This window comes from Parasteatoda tepidariorum, chromosome 6, assembly GCF_982258835.1.
Source record: "Parasteatoda tepidariorum strain Cologne lab strain chromosome 6, Ptep-v5.0, whole genome shotgun sequence".
Lineage (NCBI taxonomy): Eukaryota > Metazoa > Arthropoda > Arachnida > Araneae > Theridiidae > Parasteatoda > Parasteatoda tepidariorum.
The window spans coordinates 88,519,176-88,539,857 of record NC_141760.1 but is presented as its reverse complement, the minus strand read 5'-3'; the positions used below and the strand labels follow the sequence as shown (position 1 = coordinate 88,539,857).

The 20,682-nt window shown below is 28.2% G+C and overlaps 1 protein-coding gene across 2 annotated transcripts in view; it reads left to right on the top strand.

Moving 5' to 3' along the window:
* The window catches only part of LOC107452038 (delta-1-pyrroline-5-carboxylate synthase), a 44,230-nt gene extending 38,097 nt beyond the window's left edge, over positions 1-6,133 (top strand). For both annotated transcript variants that reach the window (XM_087166161.1, XM_087166162.1), the window contains exons 11-16: positions 442-579; positions 690-885; positions 2,076-2,197; positions 2,274-2,460; positions 3,636-3,731; positions 5,200-6,133. In XM_087166161.1, the coding sequence (XP_087022287.1) occupies positions 442-579; positions 690-885; positions 2,076-2,197; positions 2,274-2,460; positions 3,636-3,731; positions 5,200-5,366 (906 nt within the window). In that variant the 3' untranslated portion in view covers positions 5,367-6,133. The remainder of the gene's footprint in view (positions 1-441; positions 580-689; positions 886-2,075; positions 2,198-2,273; positions 2,461-3,635; positions 3,732-5,199) is intronic.
* Positions 6,134-20,682: the final 14,549 nt, after the last annotated feature.

Below are 20,682 nucleotides of genomic sequence, written 5' to 3'. Positions count from 1 at the left end.
TAGATAAAAAGGATTTTGAAAGTAAATATTTTATATCTCACTTTTAGTAACTAATTGCAAACCAGGTCCAGAAGTTTATCCAATTAAATTCATGCGCTTTCCTATTTATTTTATTAATGGTTCAGAATTTAATACAAACTTAAAATCATGAATATAGTAAACATTTCTATCAACTACATTCTAATCTAGCTACTTGAAGAGGTAAGCTGGTTCGTCCTCCTGAACTCTTCGCTCCTCGATCCTACACTGAACCTAATTCTTTCATCAGCAATCCGAAAATCCTCTCTCAGGGACTTACCGCTTTGTGGCTCCTCATTGATTCATCTTATACAGTGATTACATTAATATTCTTTCCTCAATCAAACATCATCAGTCATTCCAACAATATTTATCTCATTTGTTTAAAAGACTATAATGAATAATATTTTTTTAATAACCTAGATAGCAGCATTAGCAATCAGTTCAGCAAACGGATTACTTCTAAAAGGAGGAAAAGAAGCAAGTCACACGAACTCTTATATAATGAAATTAGTAGAAGAAGCCTTATCAATCCACGGAGTGTCTGAAGCAATTTCTTTGGTAATATTAAGCCGAGTTGAAAAATCATTTTATTGCTATATTAGTTTATTATTGCATGCAAAAATACTATTTCACTTTTGTCAGTAATTTTTACTTGCTTTCAAATCCAGGTTGAAACACGTGACGATGTTGGAGAACTTCTCCAGATGGAGAACTACATAGATCTAGTAATACCTCGTGGTTCTACCCGAATGGTGAAGGATATTCAGAAACAAAGCAAAGGCATTCCAGTTTTGGGCCATAGTGAAGGGGTTTGTCACATTTACATTGATGAATACGCTGAAAGGGAAACTGCGTTAAAAATGAGTACGTATCAATGCTTTCATACAAATATTATACGTCCATATCCATATCTTAATAAATGAAGCTTTTACAATCAGATAGTTTTGGAGTTATTTTAATTTATGCCATGTAGTTCTGATAAGGATTATCTATGATAATTGCATCCCACGCAGTACAGATAGCCACGAAATAATTATCCCTAAAAAGTAAAAAAATATTTTGAACAGAGATTTTTTTTTCTAAAAGAAATAAAATATGAGTGTTTACAGGTATTAAAATGTTCAAAAAATTTAAAAAGCACATGAATAATAATATTTCTCTTAATCGCATCCCTGATTAACCCGAGTTAGCTGGTGTATGTAATGAAAATATTTATTATACCGAGAAAATTCGAGCGAAACAGAATTTTTGTTTTATGGCGTTTTTATTTGGCTGGATGCAAAAAAATAATCTGTTGTGATTGGAAGTCTGCCAAGTTTGGTTTGGAAGTTTTGCTGTTGGATTGTGGGATTGCACACGGTGCAATTGTATATATAATGTTTGTTGAATTTACGTAGAAAAAAGAGTAACTTTTGTTTTAGTTGATGAAGACTTCGAAAGCGGTTAGTGAAGATTTTGGTTGATGAAGACTTCTACCAACTCACGCCGACTTAAATTCTCCACTATTAACGTTTTACTGGCGATATTCCACGCTCGCCAATATCGGTGTTTTCGTAAATCAAAATAATTCTCGCTTCTTTAATTCAAGAGTTTGGTGTAAGCTTATTCCATTATAATTGTTTCGATTTAAATTGCACCTTTTAAATTGTAAATGAAAGCTCCCTTTGATATTAACCTGAAATAAAATGTTTTACTGCACATTTTTGTTTCTTGCTTGGACATCATCAAATTCGGAGAGATATTACATCAGCGTTTTTGCAGTGTTAGTTAGATTAGACGATCATAGAATAAGGTCATATATAAAATTTTAATTGTTTCGTTGTTTAGAGTAATGTTATTTTCACTTGTTATACTAGTCTCAATTTTGTCACTATAGTTTTCCGAATCTTGGAATGGAATTATAAATAGTTCCATAATAATTTGTAAGAGGAAAAAATCATGATAGTATCTTAGTATGATTTAAGAACAATGGCACGGTTTTATTGCTCCCCATGTTTCTATACATTTATTATTGTTTAAAAATGCCTTTCTACAAAACATTTTTTTTATTGCAGTAAAAGATTCGAAGTGCGACGATCCTGCAGCTTCTAACGCCATGGAAACAATTTTACTCCATCGATCACATTTAGAAAATGGGTTCTTCAATGAAATTTGTACAATGCTAAAGAAAGAAAACGTGAGAAAATATCTAGTTTATTTTCATAACATATTTTTTTGTTCCTAAACACTTAACATTTTACATTTCCTTGTAGGTAACAGTCTATTCAGGACCACGACTACATAGCCATTTAACATTTTCCCCACCTCTTGTGAAGTCAATGAAAACAGAATATGGTGCGTTAGAATGTGCAATTGAAATTGTCGATAGCGTTGATTCTGCAATAAACCATATTAATAGCTTTGGAAGTGGACATACTGATGTTATAGTAACTGAAGAAAGTATGTTCTGGAATAAATTGTATTTGAAAAATATAAAAATACTGGCCCCTTAAAACCAAAATTAATAATTTTGAAATTTTTGAAAGGCATACTAATTTATAAATTTGAAACCTTCTAGACAAGTAGGTGTAATGTGTTAAATACATATATATGGTTATAAATAGGTGGGAGGAAGGTTAATGTAGGCACTTGACGAAAGTATATATCTTGAATAACTTTTTTAATTATTGGTCAAATCTCTTCTGTGATATATCGTAAATTTGCAATACTTGTATACACTTCCATGCGCAGTTGTTTAAGCAAATCGAAAACACTTTAGTTGAAATTTATAAAAGAAAGTTCCTAAAGTGCAAAAGTAATTTTCAAATTTTCTCTTTGCTCTTTTATTTTCAGAATTTCAACTGAAGATGAAAATATGGTATAAATGATACAGTTTTTTTACATATTTTTAGATTAATTTGTGCTCATTTTTTGTATAATTTCAATAAATTGAAATTAGGCATAAACAAACATATGTCTTCGTGAGGCTTGCATAGACACATAGTTATGGGGCTGGTGTAAACATGACTTAAGTGGACTTTTTTTCCATTTAAAAGTTAACAACATTTTGTTTTAAAATTTCAATGATATTAGATCGATAAAAATAAACTTAAACTTTTTGACAACATTCACAACAATAGTAGTTAAATATTTTATGCTTGTAGAGTTTTTTTAAAAAATAGAAAAAATAATAAAAAGCGGTATTATGCACTATGTTGGTAAAGTAAAAAATGTTTATATATTTTGAGACTATGATGATCAACTCTTAAGTAAAAAAAGATGAATATGTTTCTTAATATTATGAATCTTTCATTTTTCCAGAAAAAAACCTTTCTCAATCTCAAGAATAGAAATATTTAAATACGCTTCCATGATCCATGACTAGTAAAGCTACCAGCATGGCATTTCAATGCGAATATAAAGTTGACAAATAAATTTATTTGATAAGACAAAAAAAAATCAAAATTTTTATAAAATAAACCAAATAAAATAGTGGTTTTCAAATGTATTGATCTGCGATTAAAATGTCTTTCTTCTTACAGTGAAATGCACTATTGAAAATTAATACTTTAGTTAATATATTCATACCGAAGAAATGAATTTTTTTTTAACATTTTATTGTTTAATTATTTTAGTGAATAATGCTGAAAAATTCTTGCAAGGAACAGATAGTGCCGACGTTTTTCACAATGCAAGTACAAGATTTGCTGATGGATACCGCATGGGCTTAGGTAATTTCTGATGATTGGAATGAGTTATTTCAAAATTGATGCATTTAGATGCATTTTGTTTCATAATGAGTAAAAATATATTCAGAAATGTAAAAGTAAAAATTATTTTTCTTAATAGGAAAATTGAGGCAAATCTTGAAAGTGTAATATTAATTTTTAAATCTAGACTAAAAATAATAATAATTGCTAATAATTAAATGTCAACAATATAAATAATAAAAATTTCATGAAACTATTTATATATAATTGTAAAACTTAAGACTCGCAGACATTATAGACTTACATAAAAAAAAAGATTTAGACTAAGAAAAATCGATCGGTAACGCTGCTGCAAACAATGCTATCCTACAAGTTTGCTGAAATCAGAATATGATTTACATTTAATCTCTTTTTCATCTAAGTTGAAACATAATGTCTTGTAATCAAGTTTAAGAAGTAGCAAATAATTTTCTAATATTTTTAACATGGTAAATATAAATTAACAAACCATTTTGATTTTCCAAAAAGCAACAAAAAGAAATTCATTAAAACATGTTTATTTACAATTTATCAGTTTTTTAGGCGATAGATTTTAATTCCTCAGAATTAGATAAATAAAGAGCAAAAATTTTCCTACTTTTAAAATCTGCTAATACTATATATTTCATCAGAGGAAGTTCATTTTTTGTCAACTTATTTCCTTTTCTGATAAAAAAAAATTAGTTGAAATCATATATCATATTCTGCACTGAGAAAAAAAATGGTCAAAACTACCAGAATATGGTTAAATTTACCTTGGTTCTAGATCTATAGAAACACTAAAAAACTCGGTAATCTTTTTCGAAGCTCATTGGTATTGATTTTAGTTAAATTAACCATAAAACATTGCGCTATGATATGTGATAAAAATTTGGTAGCTGTGGCAAAATTTGGTAATTTTATCAAGATTTTTGACAAAAAGCAAACATTTATTCGGTTAAATTATTTTTTCAATTTTGTATTTTTTACTAAATGTATGGCAATATAAACAATAATTGTGAAAACCAGAATTTACTGTAAACCGTTACCATTTGAACGAAAAAAATTACCAAATAAATAGTTTGTAAATACCATATATTTTCGTTTAATTACCAGAATTATGGGGAGGGGTTTATCTTAAAACTTATTATACAGTGTGATAATTTTACCAGAATTTTTTTTCTTCGCATACTGAAAAATAAATTTATAGAAAAAGGTAATGAATTCGTAGACTACGATTCGTTTAATGTTTTATTCTCTATTTATTCAATTTTTAGTTAGCTGGTGATTTATATGAAGAAGTTTAAATGATTATAATTATAAGATGCGTAGTATAGTATTTAAAACACATAATTCTAAATTGAATAATATTGAATTATATGAAAGATATTTTAAAGAAAAATTAAAATGAAAGTATTCCTCTTGTTATCCGATTTAATGTTGATCTTTCATTTCTTTTTTAATATTTTAGGAGCAGAAGTCGGCATTTCTACCACACGAATTCATGCCCGTGGTCCTGTTGGAGTTGAAGGCCTTTTAACCACTAAATGGATTTTATACGGTTCCGGAAATACCGTTAGTGACTTTAACTCGGGAAAAGATAAATATTTACATGAAGAACTCCCATTAGATTCTTGAGTTTAGATGTATTTGCACATCCATTTCATAAAAAAAAAGTTGTAAATACTCTTGAGCAATGCATAAATCATTGAAAAATTGATGTTTAATTTAAGAGTGTAAAAAAAGTTTAAAAAAAACTTAATGGAACAGTTAACATTGAGAGAGACATCCCCAAACATAATGAAAAAGAAAAAATATCACAGCCGTATAAATTCTTGCATTATACAGGGTGTCTCAAAAGGTCATTACCAAACTTAACGTGTTGTTCTACCATATCAAGATGAACATGATTTACATAGGAACTTGTTTTCGAAAATGGAACAGCTAGCGAGTTATGTCTGCATGTTGATAGGAGAGTGAGAAAAGTAATAATTTCAGGCGATGACATTGCAGGAGAAGGATCCATACTCCAAGGAACTGTTGGAGGAACTAAGGAACAGGAGGAATTTTGAACATTTTCTGTAATTTAACGTTATTTCTTAATAAAAGTAATACTGACACCTCTTTCGACATTCTTTTTTCCTACCTCTCTACGCCTGCAAACATTGCCAATTGTCCAATAGCTGTCGCAGCTTGAATTTTCGGACACAAGTTTCCATGTAAGTTTTGTTCATCGTGATATGACAGACTGGCACGTACTTAGCTTGGCAACGACCTTTAGAGACAGCCTGTAGTTAAATCTCCCATTCTTACGTGGAATCCTACAAGCTCTTGAATGTAGATTCCTCACAAGTTTTGTAGTGGACTTAGGTTGTTTTATAGTAAATGCACTCCCCAGAGCCTGCGTGTTTGAGTATGTTTGATTTGAGAGTGCAAGTAGGAATGTAATTTCTGTACGCAGACGTACTTTAAAATATGGTTTATTTAATTTACCTTTCAAAGTTCCTTCCAGCTGGTCGTGTTCATGCGTTGCAGTCGCGTGCAGCATCGATGAGCCATCGGGGGGGAGGGGGGCATCCATGGGTTGCTGTCCTCGGATTTGCTGATTTGGAGTTCTCAGTGCTTCCAGCGGGTACGAATAGTCGGTCGCCGAGAGCGGGATAGAACGTTGCTTTTGCTGTTGTGTCCGCATCATCTGTTTGGCTGGATGCCTCTCGGGGAGGATCTGTGGTTCTTTTTCTTAACCTAATCTTTGGACAATACAACTATAAGATGACAAAAAATACATGTAATATACAATTTTCATAGAAAACTAAATAAGTAAAAGAAATAGAAAATGCCTAACCACCAGAAATACTAAAATAATAACGCAATTGGATCTTAATACTGGGATATTACTATTTGGGATATTTCTATTCAATTTATTTCAGTTGAGGACAAGAGCAAGAGTTATTAAAATTGTAACTTAATATTGAAAGAGAATCGACTTTGGTTTACATCTGGTTGATAAACATCAGGACACTCAGTATTAACAAACAATATTTTACAACTCAGAAAACGTTTTTTTTTCTTTTTCATTAAAAAAATGTATTTTAAAAACATGGTAGAATAAATTGAAGTACTTTGATAAAACACTTTAAAAGTTAAATGATGAGTTTTAAAATGTTTAGAAATTGTTCTATTTTTAAAAAACGTTAGAAAGCACAGGATTTAAATCTTAAATTTCGAGACAGAAAACTACATGTACATAATTAATTGCAATTCAGTAATACTTACTAAACCACCACTGACACAATCTATTTTTGTTATGATTGATTTGTAGGTTACTGATGATATACGGTCTTTGTAGGGTGTATATCATCAGTTACATGCAAATATCGTGTGCATAAGAAACTTATATCATATACGTCCTTTTTTATAATATACTCTTCACTCACAAGCAGTGCAAGGTTCTTTTGTGGATTTAATTAGGGAAGCATTAGCAACAATGCACGAAATGCGTTTTTCGAAATGATCTTTAGCATTCAAATCGAAACGATTAATATGTTAATATAATTAAAATTGTATTAAACAAATTCGAAATGAAAATTCCATATGACTATATTTAATTAGAAATTATGCTAAATATTTAAAGATATAGAATTCAAGGGCGGTGAGACTCGATATACTGCCACGTTCCTGTAACAAATTCTGAGTTGTTTTTTCAGAAAGAAAGCCAAACAAGAATTTCTTGATAAATTTACAAATGCTAAAATTTTTGAGAGATTTATGTTGCCAATTGGTTTATATATATATATATATATATATATATATATATATATATATATATATATATATATATATATATATATATATATATATATATATATATATATATATATATATATATATATATATATATATATATATATATAACGTCATATTTGGCTATTTCAGACATATATTGATAAAATACGATAGATAAGTCCGTTATCAAGAATACGAGAAGACATGATTTCTTGAAAAAAACTGGAATCTTCGGTATAAATTCAATATCGACGATGCCAAAACAATTTATCTCAGTCACATCAGCTCATCTTGATGCCTTGGAATCTTATTTTATTCATATAAATGCTGATTGCATGGTTAATGACATTAGCTCTTCACAGCTCTCCATAGCGAGTGGAAATGCATTTTACCCTGATTTGCAACTCTTTCCACATTGGCTTTTCTTGTTCTGCTTTTTCATCTTTATTTTTATTCACTCTCTGCTGCTAAGGTTTTTTTAGTTCTGTTTCACACCTTTATTTTCCATTTTTCGTTGGCAACTCTTCATTTTATATTTCAAATAATATTTGTTTCTTCTCATTCACGTCTGGCAAGTGTTGAAAATAGGCACATATTTTCGAGCCTTTTATACATAACGACTGTTATATTCAATCTGTTTATTTTTGAAACAAATAAAGTTTTTCTGAAGTAATATCTTTGAGTGCTCAGCTTCCTGGAATAATTTATTTAATATTTTGCCTTTTATTGGGTTTCCTTTAAAGGTTTTTAAATATTGTATAATTAAAGTTATTAATTAAAGTTGTGACTATTTTTTTAATTACAACTCATATAAATAACTATTCATTATGAATATTTCAGTAGTGACAGAAAGTAATAGCTCAATTGGCGTGTGACACTTTGCATAACTTTTTTGAAAACCAGAAAATCTAGATTGTTGAAACAAGCAAACATCTAATAATTTGTATACATCCCCATTTTCAAATTTGTTTTGAAAGGCATCGTTTTATTTTCTCAAGAAATTACCTGCCAAAGAAAAAGGAACTCTAAGGAAATTCTACTTTAATCGCTGCAACCTGTCTGGCACATGTCGAGTCAACATTTACACAACCTTGCCATGAAAATCATTTGTAAACTTTTCTCGGAAGAAGTTATTGACTCTGTTCTAAGGCAGTGCAAGCATGGGGTATAAAAATAGCTTTTTTTAGATGAGCTTGTGCGCATACACGCCTATTTCATGTTTTCCTATTTTTAAAGCATCACAATTCAATGGTTCGATTTGAATGTGGGCTACACCTTCTTATCAACACCAGCCCACATCGAAATTTTTTTTACAAGAAGAAAATCGAATATCCCTGACTCAACGAAATACTTTAAAATTTGTTTAAAAAACAGCTTTTATTTTTGGAAATAATACCTTAAGGGGTTTAGATAATTTTTTATACCAAAATGTTTTTTTTTTTTTTTTTGAAGAAAACAAAACTTTTTATTCTATTTTGTTACATGTTACATAGTCTTGTATTTTGAAACCAAGTGTAAGATAATACCTAAGAAACTTCCGAAGTTGCAGAAAAAGACTGAAAACCACTCACTAAAAATACAAATAACTCATCTATTTTCTAAATTGGAATCGCTAACAAACTCAAATATTCTGTGTAAAAATTAATTATTCAAGGTTATGTCCTCAAATCTGTTTTTCTTATTTCAATTTTTTCCCCTGGTGCGCAAGATTTTGCGACTGAGTTAAAATTTGGTAAATGTAATAGTTTTATCAGGATACCTTAGAGCATGTCATAAAAAGCACTTTTTCGGTTAAAAATTACTTTTCATTTTTGAATATTTTACTAAATGTTTGATAAAAAGAGCTATAATTTTGGAAGCAAGAATTTCAGGTGAATATTTACCATATGTACGGAAAAATGAACTAGAGAATAGGTTTAAATACTGTATATTTTGGTATTACTAAACAGAATTATGGTTTTTTTTTCATTTTCACTTTTACTATAAATGTCCAGTACGGTAATTTAACCTGAATTTGTTTTTTCCATGTAGAATACTCTTAGAATGTTTTACCTTTACTTACCAATGATTTTGTGTATCCAAGTAAAATGCTAATTACAATGGTGTTTTATGAAGAAACAGCAAGAATAAAAAATTGCGTACCATGCATGTACAATTATATTTAAGTGCAAATTCCTTAAATGTAAGCAAACATAACAAGCAATTAAATAAAAATGAATTACGAATATCTGCTACACATTTAAATTTTACTCTGTTATAAGCGTAATTAGTTATAGAAACTGAAAGAAGAGAGATGTCGATACCATCAAAACGGAATACCTCTGGAGAATTGAAAAACTGTCAAAAAAATATCTGGCAACAACAAAGACAAAAAACAGCAAAAACAACGGGCCAAGCAAAATTTTTTGCAACAAGACAAACACAATACCCGATATAATTGAAATAAAAAACCAAAATGTATCTGGATGTGATATATACGAGCATTAAAAATGCTATCAGTTGATCCCAGTAGAATTAATTTAACGTGGACCCCCGACAGAAAAAGAAAAAGAGTAAAATTCAAATTAACACGGAGGTAAAAAAAAAAAGGTTGACGAGATAAATCTATTAGGATAGTCTAGCTGTAGAAACGCAAATTCAATAACACTGCATCCTACGGGAGAAATAGCCTAAATTTGGAACTTTTTTTCGTCAACCTAAAGAGAATTAAAGTTTGTAAAAATACACTAAGAATGAAACGTGCTATCAAAGATAAATATGGAGTGACAAACATATTCAGGTAGAGTTACACGACTTAGAATAAAAAAAAAAGGAGAATTCTAGTCAAATAAAAACATTCATCATAGCGTTATTTTCCTCCTCCGGGTGGATAAATATTTGGGACTGATCCTGTCTTGCGGGAAATACGGAAACAATGTCAGTTATCCATCCCTTTTGCTCTTACATAAATATTTATCCTCCTGATCTGTATTTTTGTTTTAGGCAATACACCCGTATTACATTACTAGTTTTTCCTTCTTTGATACCGATATTTTTTTCCCGTTAATTGCAAAGATAGTTATTATTATTTTGTTTAAATTAGTATATTAACAGGCCTACTTTGATAAAATATGTGCAGAGAATTTTTTATGCATAAAATTGTTATTAACAGTAGAAAAACTGAAACTTAGTATATATGGGTCATTCTCACAAAAACAGTCATTTTCATGTCCCCAGTATATTTTATGCTTGTTTTACAGCTTACGAAAAAAAAAAAATTCAGGGAAAGTGTCCTTCAGAATGCAAGCTAACAAAAGAATAAAAATAAAATTATCAATTTTTATTTTTTATTTATTTTAGGTAATTAAAATATACTAATATGTCATTCCCTCACTTGTCCCCACTGCTGATTTAAAAAAAGAAAAAAATTGTTTCTGAAATAAAAAAAATTTTTTTTACAAATTCGTGTCTTTTATTTCAGAATACTGAAATATTGAATTCAGAAAATCAATTTTAAATTTAATTTCTGATAAAAAATATTAACACAGCACTATTTTAAACTTTGTCCCCAGTGTTTCGCGTCATTCCCTCACAACAATGTTCGTATGACCTGCAATCTTCTTTGAATAAAAATATTTTAATAAAAACTTCAGAAGTTAACAACTGGCATCATAGAACAAAATTGCAGTATGTTTCCATCTTCAACTTAAAGAAGCTTTGCTGTGGAATACATTTGAATGAATCGAACCAGGTAAAATTTTTTACATTTGCCATTCCCTCATGTCATTTTTTAGAGTAAAATAAAATACAACTTCATGGAGTGGATAATTATATGGTGCTTTCTTGTATGAATATAATTGTATGTGATTGACTTCAGAAATTAATTAGGCCTAACTGTTATTTTTAAATTTTATTGAATTCGTCATTCCCTCACTAGTGTATAAAGTGAGGGAATGACGCTAAAGTGAGGGAATGATTCAAGATGAGTATATTATTAATTTTTTTTTTTGTTCAATCGTGCCAGCCAGTTTTGTTTCCCAAACCTGTAAAAACTATTAAATATATAGGACTAAATTATAATAAATATTAGATATACTTGGTATGTTATCATTTTCAAACTTTAGGTAGATGTAACTTAGATAAAGTGAAAATAATTAATTTACTTATTAATTAATTTGAAAAATAAATTAAAAAAGTAATAAATTAATTTATTAAATTAATTAATTTATTTATTAAATTAATTATTTAATTATTAATTAATTTATTTATTAAATTAATTATTTAATTATTAATTAATTTATTTATTAAATTAATTAATTAATTATTAATTATTATAAATTAATTATTCAAAAAATTTATTAATTTAAATATTAAGTATAATTTATAGGATATATACTTTCTTTATAATGCCATTACATATTTCTATTAATATTAAAAGTTTCAGAGCTTTTTATTCACTTTACTTTTTTGGGATTTTATGAACTGAAAAATGACAGTTTTCGTGAGAATGACCCATATATATATATATATATATATATATATATATATATATATATATATATATATATATATATATATATATATATTGCCCAAAAGCAGTCAAAATGACTGGATTGTGAGAAAATAACTAATGTGGAAAGAAATTTGTATAAATTAATTTTTAATTTTTAATATTTTTTTTATATTATTTAAAGTGATATATAAAAATTATTATTAAATATCAACAATAAAAAAACTATACAAAAGTCACAAAATGTCAAAAAGTCACATAAAAAAGCTGTACAAAAAGTCGCAAAATTCTAAGAAATTGTGTCATTATATGCATCATTATATTGTTTTTCTAATTGAAATTAAAAAGCAGTCAAAATGACTTCCTTGGGCAATCTAGTGTTAAAGAACAATTAGAGTACGAAAAAGCATCATTTCAATTTAAATGAATAACCAACGAAAATAGTTTACATACAACTTTAGATTTTATCAATTTCAGATAAATAAATGTAAATGATATTCCAATGTAGTCCTTATATACAAAATTGAAACAAATATTTCATAAAATTCCTCTATCCTTACAATTCTTAATACTACAATTCTATGCCTGCAATCAATTCTTGAAATGTATGAAAATTATTGAAAATGATATGAGTATCGCAATAAAGTAGGTACTGATAAAGGCAGTATTCCTGTGTTAAAACAAGAATTTAATTTTAATCTACGCGCAAAAATAATGTAATGAGGTTCGCACTATTCCTTAAATACTGTGATAAAATATTACAATTATTGAAAAGTAGCAAAATCTATTTTTTTAACCCTTTGCTTACTGTTGGTAGAATTGATGGTCCTCCGTATATCCTCCGTAGTCAAAAGGTTAAATATGTATTTATAAAAATGTGTCTAATTGCCATTTTTCGCTATATAACGGAGTGCATATCAATATATAAAGATATCTATATCAAGATCGTATATAATTAATATCGTATACAAATTAATATATAAATTAACATTGTGTATAAATTAATACATATCGCTCTGATATGTACATCAATTAAATATATCAGAGAGAGTTATTTAAGAGAGTTTTAAATACATGAGAGAGAGAGTAAAATTGAAATTTCCGTAGGATGCTATCAACCTTGAAAACTGGTATGCTGTAATGATCCCGAATAGTGATGCGTTTACTATCTGTGATTCGAGTTGGATGAAAAAATTTTGAATTTGAGGGGTAATTAATTATTAGCAGCAAAAACAAGGAAACCGTGAATAACAACGGGTGAGAAGTGTTCATTAGTTGAGCCTGATTAAATAAGTTAAAAATTAACATGTAAAATGAAATGGGCAATTCAAATAAAATGTTGAGGTAGATTACACAGTGATTAGCAAATAGAATATTTTTTACTTAATATATACATATTATTTATGTTATGTATGTGTTTATGTTTTTTATGTTATGAATTAAATGAATAAATATATATCGAATTCTTATTTCACTATGACAAATGTCAAGACAATTGATCCTGTTATGCTTTTTCAATAAAATGCCTATTTCTTCCCTTGCATAAACTAATACGCATCAATAAACGATTAACATAGTCCAGAATGTATATTTATATAAAAAGACTGCTTTTGACTTATCCTTTCTATCACATTTTTTAACTTCTCTGCTTTAAACTCGGTTGCTTCGAGTTCGTTGCCAACACAAGGAAAGAAATTTAATCGGTTTTGAGACACGCATAGTGCTTTATATACTCGAGATAATTGGATCATTATCTAAAATATTGTGAATAGTCAAAAGTAAAGGATGTCTGTGACAAGTTTTTAACAGTAAACAGACTTGCGTTAATCTACCGTAAGATAAAAGAAAAACAGTCATTTATAAGCACAATTCATTACGTAAAAGTGTCAGAATTATTTAGTTGCAAAACTATCGAATTTCAATATTAAGCCTAACAGAGATTATTAAGCATTTTTTAACATACTCGAAGATGAATTTCGATGGGAAACTTGTCGATACATTATTACCTTGAATCAATGAGGATATGAGAAAAAACTCTCTAACTCAAAATATAAAATACATGATCAAAATTTTAATACTGTTTGTAAGGTATTAAAGGTAAAAATGGAAAAACTTTAATTAAAAAAGAATGTAAAATTAAAATTAATATTTTTATTTTTTGATGAATAACTTTTACTGATTACAAAATATATAGATTTTGAATTTATAATGTATGACAATTTCGACCACTGTGATTCATACTGCATCTAGTTATTATAACTACTATCATAAATATTAAACTTTTATTGTTATATATTTTTCTTTTTTGAATATAAATTTTTTATAGTCTCAATTTCTTATTTATTGCATAATTTTCTGACTTTTTTGCGTTTTAATCTGTGTGAGGAGTATTATCAGTTGAAATTTGTGAACTGTTTCTGAATAGCTAGAGTACACTATACCGTTGATTAGACAAATTTAAGACGTTTACTGAGCACTGAAAAACAAATTTATTTCTATATTTCCAGGACGCTGAGAAAAGGCAATTTGAGGTTAATCAAAATTCCACCTAGCTAGAGAGCGCAAATTCTACGTGGAGAAATGTGCTTAATAGCAATACAAGTTTCAGTTGTTTTCAGATCATTATAAGTAGAATTTATAATCATTTTATCCGATAAGTAGAATTTATAATCCTTTTTCGATTAGCTACTCTACTTTAATTTCAACTAGAGCACAATATGCTAATTATAATAGCTCTTTATGACAATGTGCTTGTTACAATAGCACTTTTTGATATTATGCAGAAGCACTTTATGACAATATGCAAGTTACAATGGTTTCCTTGGTGTTTCAAAGTACCTCTGCCTAATCGCCAACTCAACATAAAAAATAATGGAAGCATTTTTTACATTACTTTTGTAACGAAATTATGTAAGCACTAAAATTCCCTCCAACTCACTTTTAAAGCTGATGTTTTTGCTGTTTCCTATCGTTTTTACAAAAATAAAAAGAATTCTCCTTTTATTTCACTTGTAAAAATTAGTTTTAAAGGTTTTTAATATATTTTTTACATTACTTTTGCAACGAAATTATGTAAGCACTAAATTTTCCTCCAAATCCTTTAAAGCTGATGTTTTGGCTGTTTCCTATCATTTTTACAAAAATAAAAAGAATTATTTTTATAGTTCACTTGGAAAAATTAGTTTTAAAGGTTTTTAATATATTTTAATAGATATTGTTATGCAAATTTATTTTAATACACATTGTAGTGCAAAATAGCGTAAATAATTTTCAGGGAGATAATTTTTTAAAAATTCCTAAAACAGCATTTTTGTAAAAGACAATCATTTAAAAAAAACCTACACTGTTCTTACTATTATCCTATTTTGTAATTCATTTTGCATATTTAACGTAATCAATATATTTCTCTTAGCTCCGTTCAGAAGATTGTAAATCACTTTTTTCAAAATTTTATAAACTCATAAATAATTTCAAAAGATAATTTATTATATAAAAATTATCTTGACGTAGTAAAAGCATTAAATTTTGACAAAACGAAAAATTTTGAAAGTAAAATAATGAGAAAATAAGTAGTAGGGGAGAGTGGGGTCAATTGTAACAGGGTGCGATTGTAACAGAGCTAAAATTTCGAGTGTCGGGTTCTAGATTTGGTTCCTAGGTGGCGCACAGGGTGTATTTAATAAATCTACATGTACACCCCTGATTGCAACCATTTTTATGTACTTTTGAAAGAGTTACATCACAAAAGATATTTTCAAGCCACGCAAGTACTTTTTTTGGTATTAGAATATTATATTGTAACAAAGTAATTTTGTTTAAGCAAATAAAAATTAGTAACCGAATATGTAAGTGGACACTTTAATTAACATTTCAATAAAAAAAAGATTAGTTTTGCTAATTAACTAGCATTGTTTTTAACAAATGAAGCTGAAATGGCGTCTTGGGGATAATTGTAACAATAAGTAAAGGGACGATTGTAACAGCTGAAAATAAATAATCTTATGTTTACAAACCATTACTTAACTCTTTAAGAACCACCAATAGTTTCCTATATCATTTATATTATGTTGCATGTGCATTATTTTATTTGTCACCTTTCACAGCATAAACTAAAATTTTTAACCCCTTAAAGTTAAAAGTTTAACCCTTTAGGTTTCTGCTCATTATTATTTTTACTCCTAAAATATCACTACTATTTTGATCAATAAAAAAATATATCACAACTATGATAATATGTATAATTAACTATGTTTTAGTTGAATTTATGAACTGTTACAATTGACCCCGTAAGTGGGGACAATTGTAACAACTGCACGACTGTCAAAAATTGTTAATAACTAATATAATAATATTTAAAATCAGGTATTTATTTATTTTTTCTAGTAGAGGGTAGTCTACTTTACTCGTCTGTCAATTAATACTAATAATATATCGGATTTTTTGTTAGTTAAAAATAGTTAAGTAAAAAATGTTACAATTGACCCCACTCTCCCCTACTTCTTCTGGAGACAAGTATAGAGATCAATACACGCATATAAGAAAGTACCAGACAATAAGAAATCAAAAATAAACAGATTTAATAATGAAAAACATATCCCAATTCTTTCATAATCATTAATATTCATAAGGTTAAAATATTAATTATCATGAAAATAATGAGCTCATATTTTCTAAAGAGATTTTTTTTCTTTCCGTAAAATTTCTCTTTCCCAAACCAAAACTAAAATATCACATTATGCGAATAAATTCAAGCTAATTATTTTGAGGCAAAGAAATTAAAAAATTCATGTAAAATACGACAGCGGTACTAGTTATTTATATTTTAAAAATATAATCGAATTACATTACAACGAATTCATTATTTATGCTGATCTCTAACGGAGAAATATGAAATGTGAAAAATAATTGAATAGATTTGATAGAAATTTCCTTCACAAAAAAACTAAACGAATGTTAGTTTTCTTTTTAAGAGTTCCATATTTTAACTATTAATCAACATTTTTAAAAAAAATAGAAACTGACATTTATTCTGGCATTAAAGGAGTTCGAACTATTAGTTACTTTCAAATTTCTAATAAGTAACTTCTCTGAAGTTACAGATACGAGTTATGTTTACATAACAGTTTTTAAAATTAATTTTGACGCGTTAATAATTTAAAATTAAAAAGAAATATGTTTTGAAATGTTATATAATTAAACTTTATTAAATTCGTTTCTACTCTACTGTCAAAGGGTAGTAATTATTAGCTGCTTTTTGTTAAAAAAATATTTATACATTTACGTAAATATTTTATAATTTGATTCTCTTTACGATTATGTGTTCTTTCAGATTATGTTAATATTTATGAAAAATTCGTATGATATTCTTTATGAAAAACTCTTATGATATTCTCATGAAGAATTTTTAATGTAAACGAAAAATATATTTAATGAACACCTAATTTAAATTTAAAAGACGTATATTATTTACAGAGCTATCGATCGTACAGAAGTATTTAGTTTAGCGACGAATTCTTTTTCCAAATATTTTCAAAAGTTACTAAATCATCTGTGAAATTTAGAATACAACTTTATATAGTATGCTATGCATTTTGATTATTAGTATTTCTTTTTCTCGAATTCGAAACTTTTTTAGAAACTTTTAAACTTGAAATTTCTAATAAGCTTCTTCACGACCACGTTGTTCGAAAGCGTAATGGTAATAAGCCATGTGATAAAGATTACAAATTCATTTTTTTTTCAAGATCGGAGGCCTATCACTGCAGAGGATGCCTAATAATCTTAAAGAAAACAGTGTTTGATGAACATCTTATGAAGTCATTTAAGTCCTCGAATCGAACCCGGGACTTTTGAAGTCTTATACAAAAAATATAAAGATTATTGTAAAGAAAATTGCATTGATTTTCCTTATATCTATATAAAAACTACAATTTTCTATAAAAGATCTTAAGGCCGGGATACCCTGGTTGGCAAGGAGCTCGGTCCATGTCCGAGAGTTCATGGGTTCGAACCCCGCCGGACGAAGTGATGCACGTTATATCTGTCGAGTCCAAAGTCCTCCATGATCCCATAACAAATCAATGCCTCTGGGGACACTAGACTGGAGATCGATCGTTCTCTAATTCAAGTCAAAATTACGATCTGTGGATGAATGAATGGTTCCACCCTATAAACGGGTGTAACGCATGGGTATGACAGAAGTCGAATTCTTGGCCATAATCGAATTCTTGGCCTCACATGAAAGGAAGACAGCGAAACCGGGTAGTACCAGAGAACATTATCCGAAAACGGAGATTATCAAAACATTACAGAGCAATGCTATTATTGTACTAAATCCCTATGATTTGTTAAAATATGAATTAAAATAATTTTTGTAACTGTAATGACAATTAAATAAAACTAATTTAAACACAAGAAATGATTATAAAGATTATAGATTTGACATAATAAAACAAACTTAGCTGCACTGACGCCGGGAATTAGTCGACAACTACACTCTAATATGGTAGGTAGGCTTGACTAGTAAAATGTAATTCAGAGTTCTACAGTTAAAAAACAAAACTTTTTTCGACACAATAGAGATTCTCGGTCTCATTACCCTACTTACTTTTTCCTATACATGTAATGGGAATCAATAATTTCTGAAAAAACTAGAAAAAAAATCCATAGGTAAAAAACTATAGGTTTATGAAAAAAATGGAAAAATAAAGAATAAAAATGTCGGAAAGGAATAAAAATTTTCTAAATGAGTATCAATTTAATCGAATTTGCTCACATATCACTGAAATATATTTTAATTGCCCAAGCTTGCAAAGCAACCATCTTTCTTATTGCAGATACGAAATTTTTACAAAGCAATAAAAAATTTTCGAGCAATTATTTAAATACTTCAGACAGACTTATATTAGTTTTTGTAACATTTTTTCTCTTGTAACAGAAACTAAAATGAAATTTTATTTAGTAACGTATAGAATTATGTTCATTAAAAATAATAAAACCTTAAACTTTTTATAATAAAACTATCTTCACAAGAATACTCTTTTTCAAGATTTAAAATCTCCGTAATTTAAAAAGAAAAAAACGAAAGAGAAAGAATAATTCCTTTCTCTTTTTCGTTATATTTTTAAAATTTTCGTTTATCAGAAAATGAGAATCTTATTAAAAACAAAAGAGGAGGTAACTAAGCTCAAAAAGGGTAAAAAAAATAATTTAAGCAAAGGAAAAAGAATTAAAAAAATCTACTTCTTGATATAAATTTTAGCAGCAGTCGTTTTTATTACAAACATTTTCACTTTTCAACAACTTCAGCTCAATAAATAATTTTTAAGAAAACTTTTATTCTACTTTAACTTTTTCCCTTTAGTTTTAAAATTATTTTGCTTGTTTTTTTCCTCCTTAATGCTGGATAAAATGAGAATTTTTCATTTTCTCAAGAATAAATTGGAAACTTGATAAGGACCATCGATAATATAATTCAATAAAAAAACAATTCCCATTTTTTTTAATATTATTTTCTTGTTTATGAAAATTTTTCTTCACTTCATATTGTATAAACTTTTGAATTAATTTAAAGTGAATAATTTATCAACAGTGTTACTTAATGAACTTTCCAGCAATGTGAATTTTGTTATTATGAACTCTTTTTTACGTAAACCTAAAGTTCATTGGTTAGCAATTAATTAGTACGAAAACTTAAATTTCTCTGGTAACTGAAATCTTTTGTCATTCTTTATAACTTTTAAAAAGGTTTCTTAAAGATGAAATAAAAGCATACATTTCTTTGATTTAGTTTCTGTTTAAATACATATTACCATTATTAGCCTATTTGCAGACTAAAAAAAAACTAATTCTTTATAGGAAAAGAGTAATAAAATAATTTGAGTGAATTCGAGTAAAAAAATTCGATCTAAAGCTTCCTGGGTACTGAGTTGCATACATTCCATTGTCGCGTGAACTATTAGTAGTAGTACTTTATTAGTAAACTGGCGAAGAAAACAGAAAGAAGAAATTTAGCTGTCTGAATGCGTAAATAATTCGGGCAAATGCTCAGTACGGAATTTCATATCATAAAAACAGCCTACAAGGTGAGCAACAATTTCAGATTCAGTGTGGCATCATTCAGCGCATGCGCATACGCATAAGAAGTTCAGCGCATGCGCATAAGAATCAAAGTGATAGTCCAGAACTACGTCACTTGAACTTATTTTTATTTGGGTACGCTATCTTCCGCCTACCACCATTTTAATCTTTCGTTCTAAATCAAAATAATCTAGCAAATTTATTTAAAGTACATAATCAATTAATAAGTAACATAAATCAATAAGTAATTAATAAGTAACATAAATCAATTAAAAGAATATACTAATGGTACAGTAATTGCAATAAATAGTGCAAAAAGCAGCAATAGACTAGCTATAACCAACCGTAAGGAGAACAAAATGTTTCATTTTCCCTTAACCTCAGCAGTTGAGAGAGGTGGGTGGAAACCCATTTCAAGAAGATCCTCTGCTGCTGCGCCCCTTGATGTCGCTTTTTCTTTTATACACAGGTACTGTACCACACCGGGACTGTACCAACCCTTAGCAACCAACCTATGGAAGCTAGCCACTTTCCCCTTCGTGTATATTCTTCGGAATAAGAGCTGCGCTATGGGCTATTGGCGATGATCTGGGAAACATC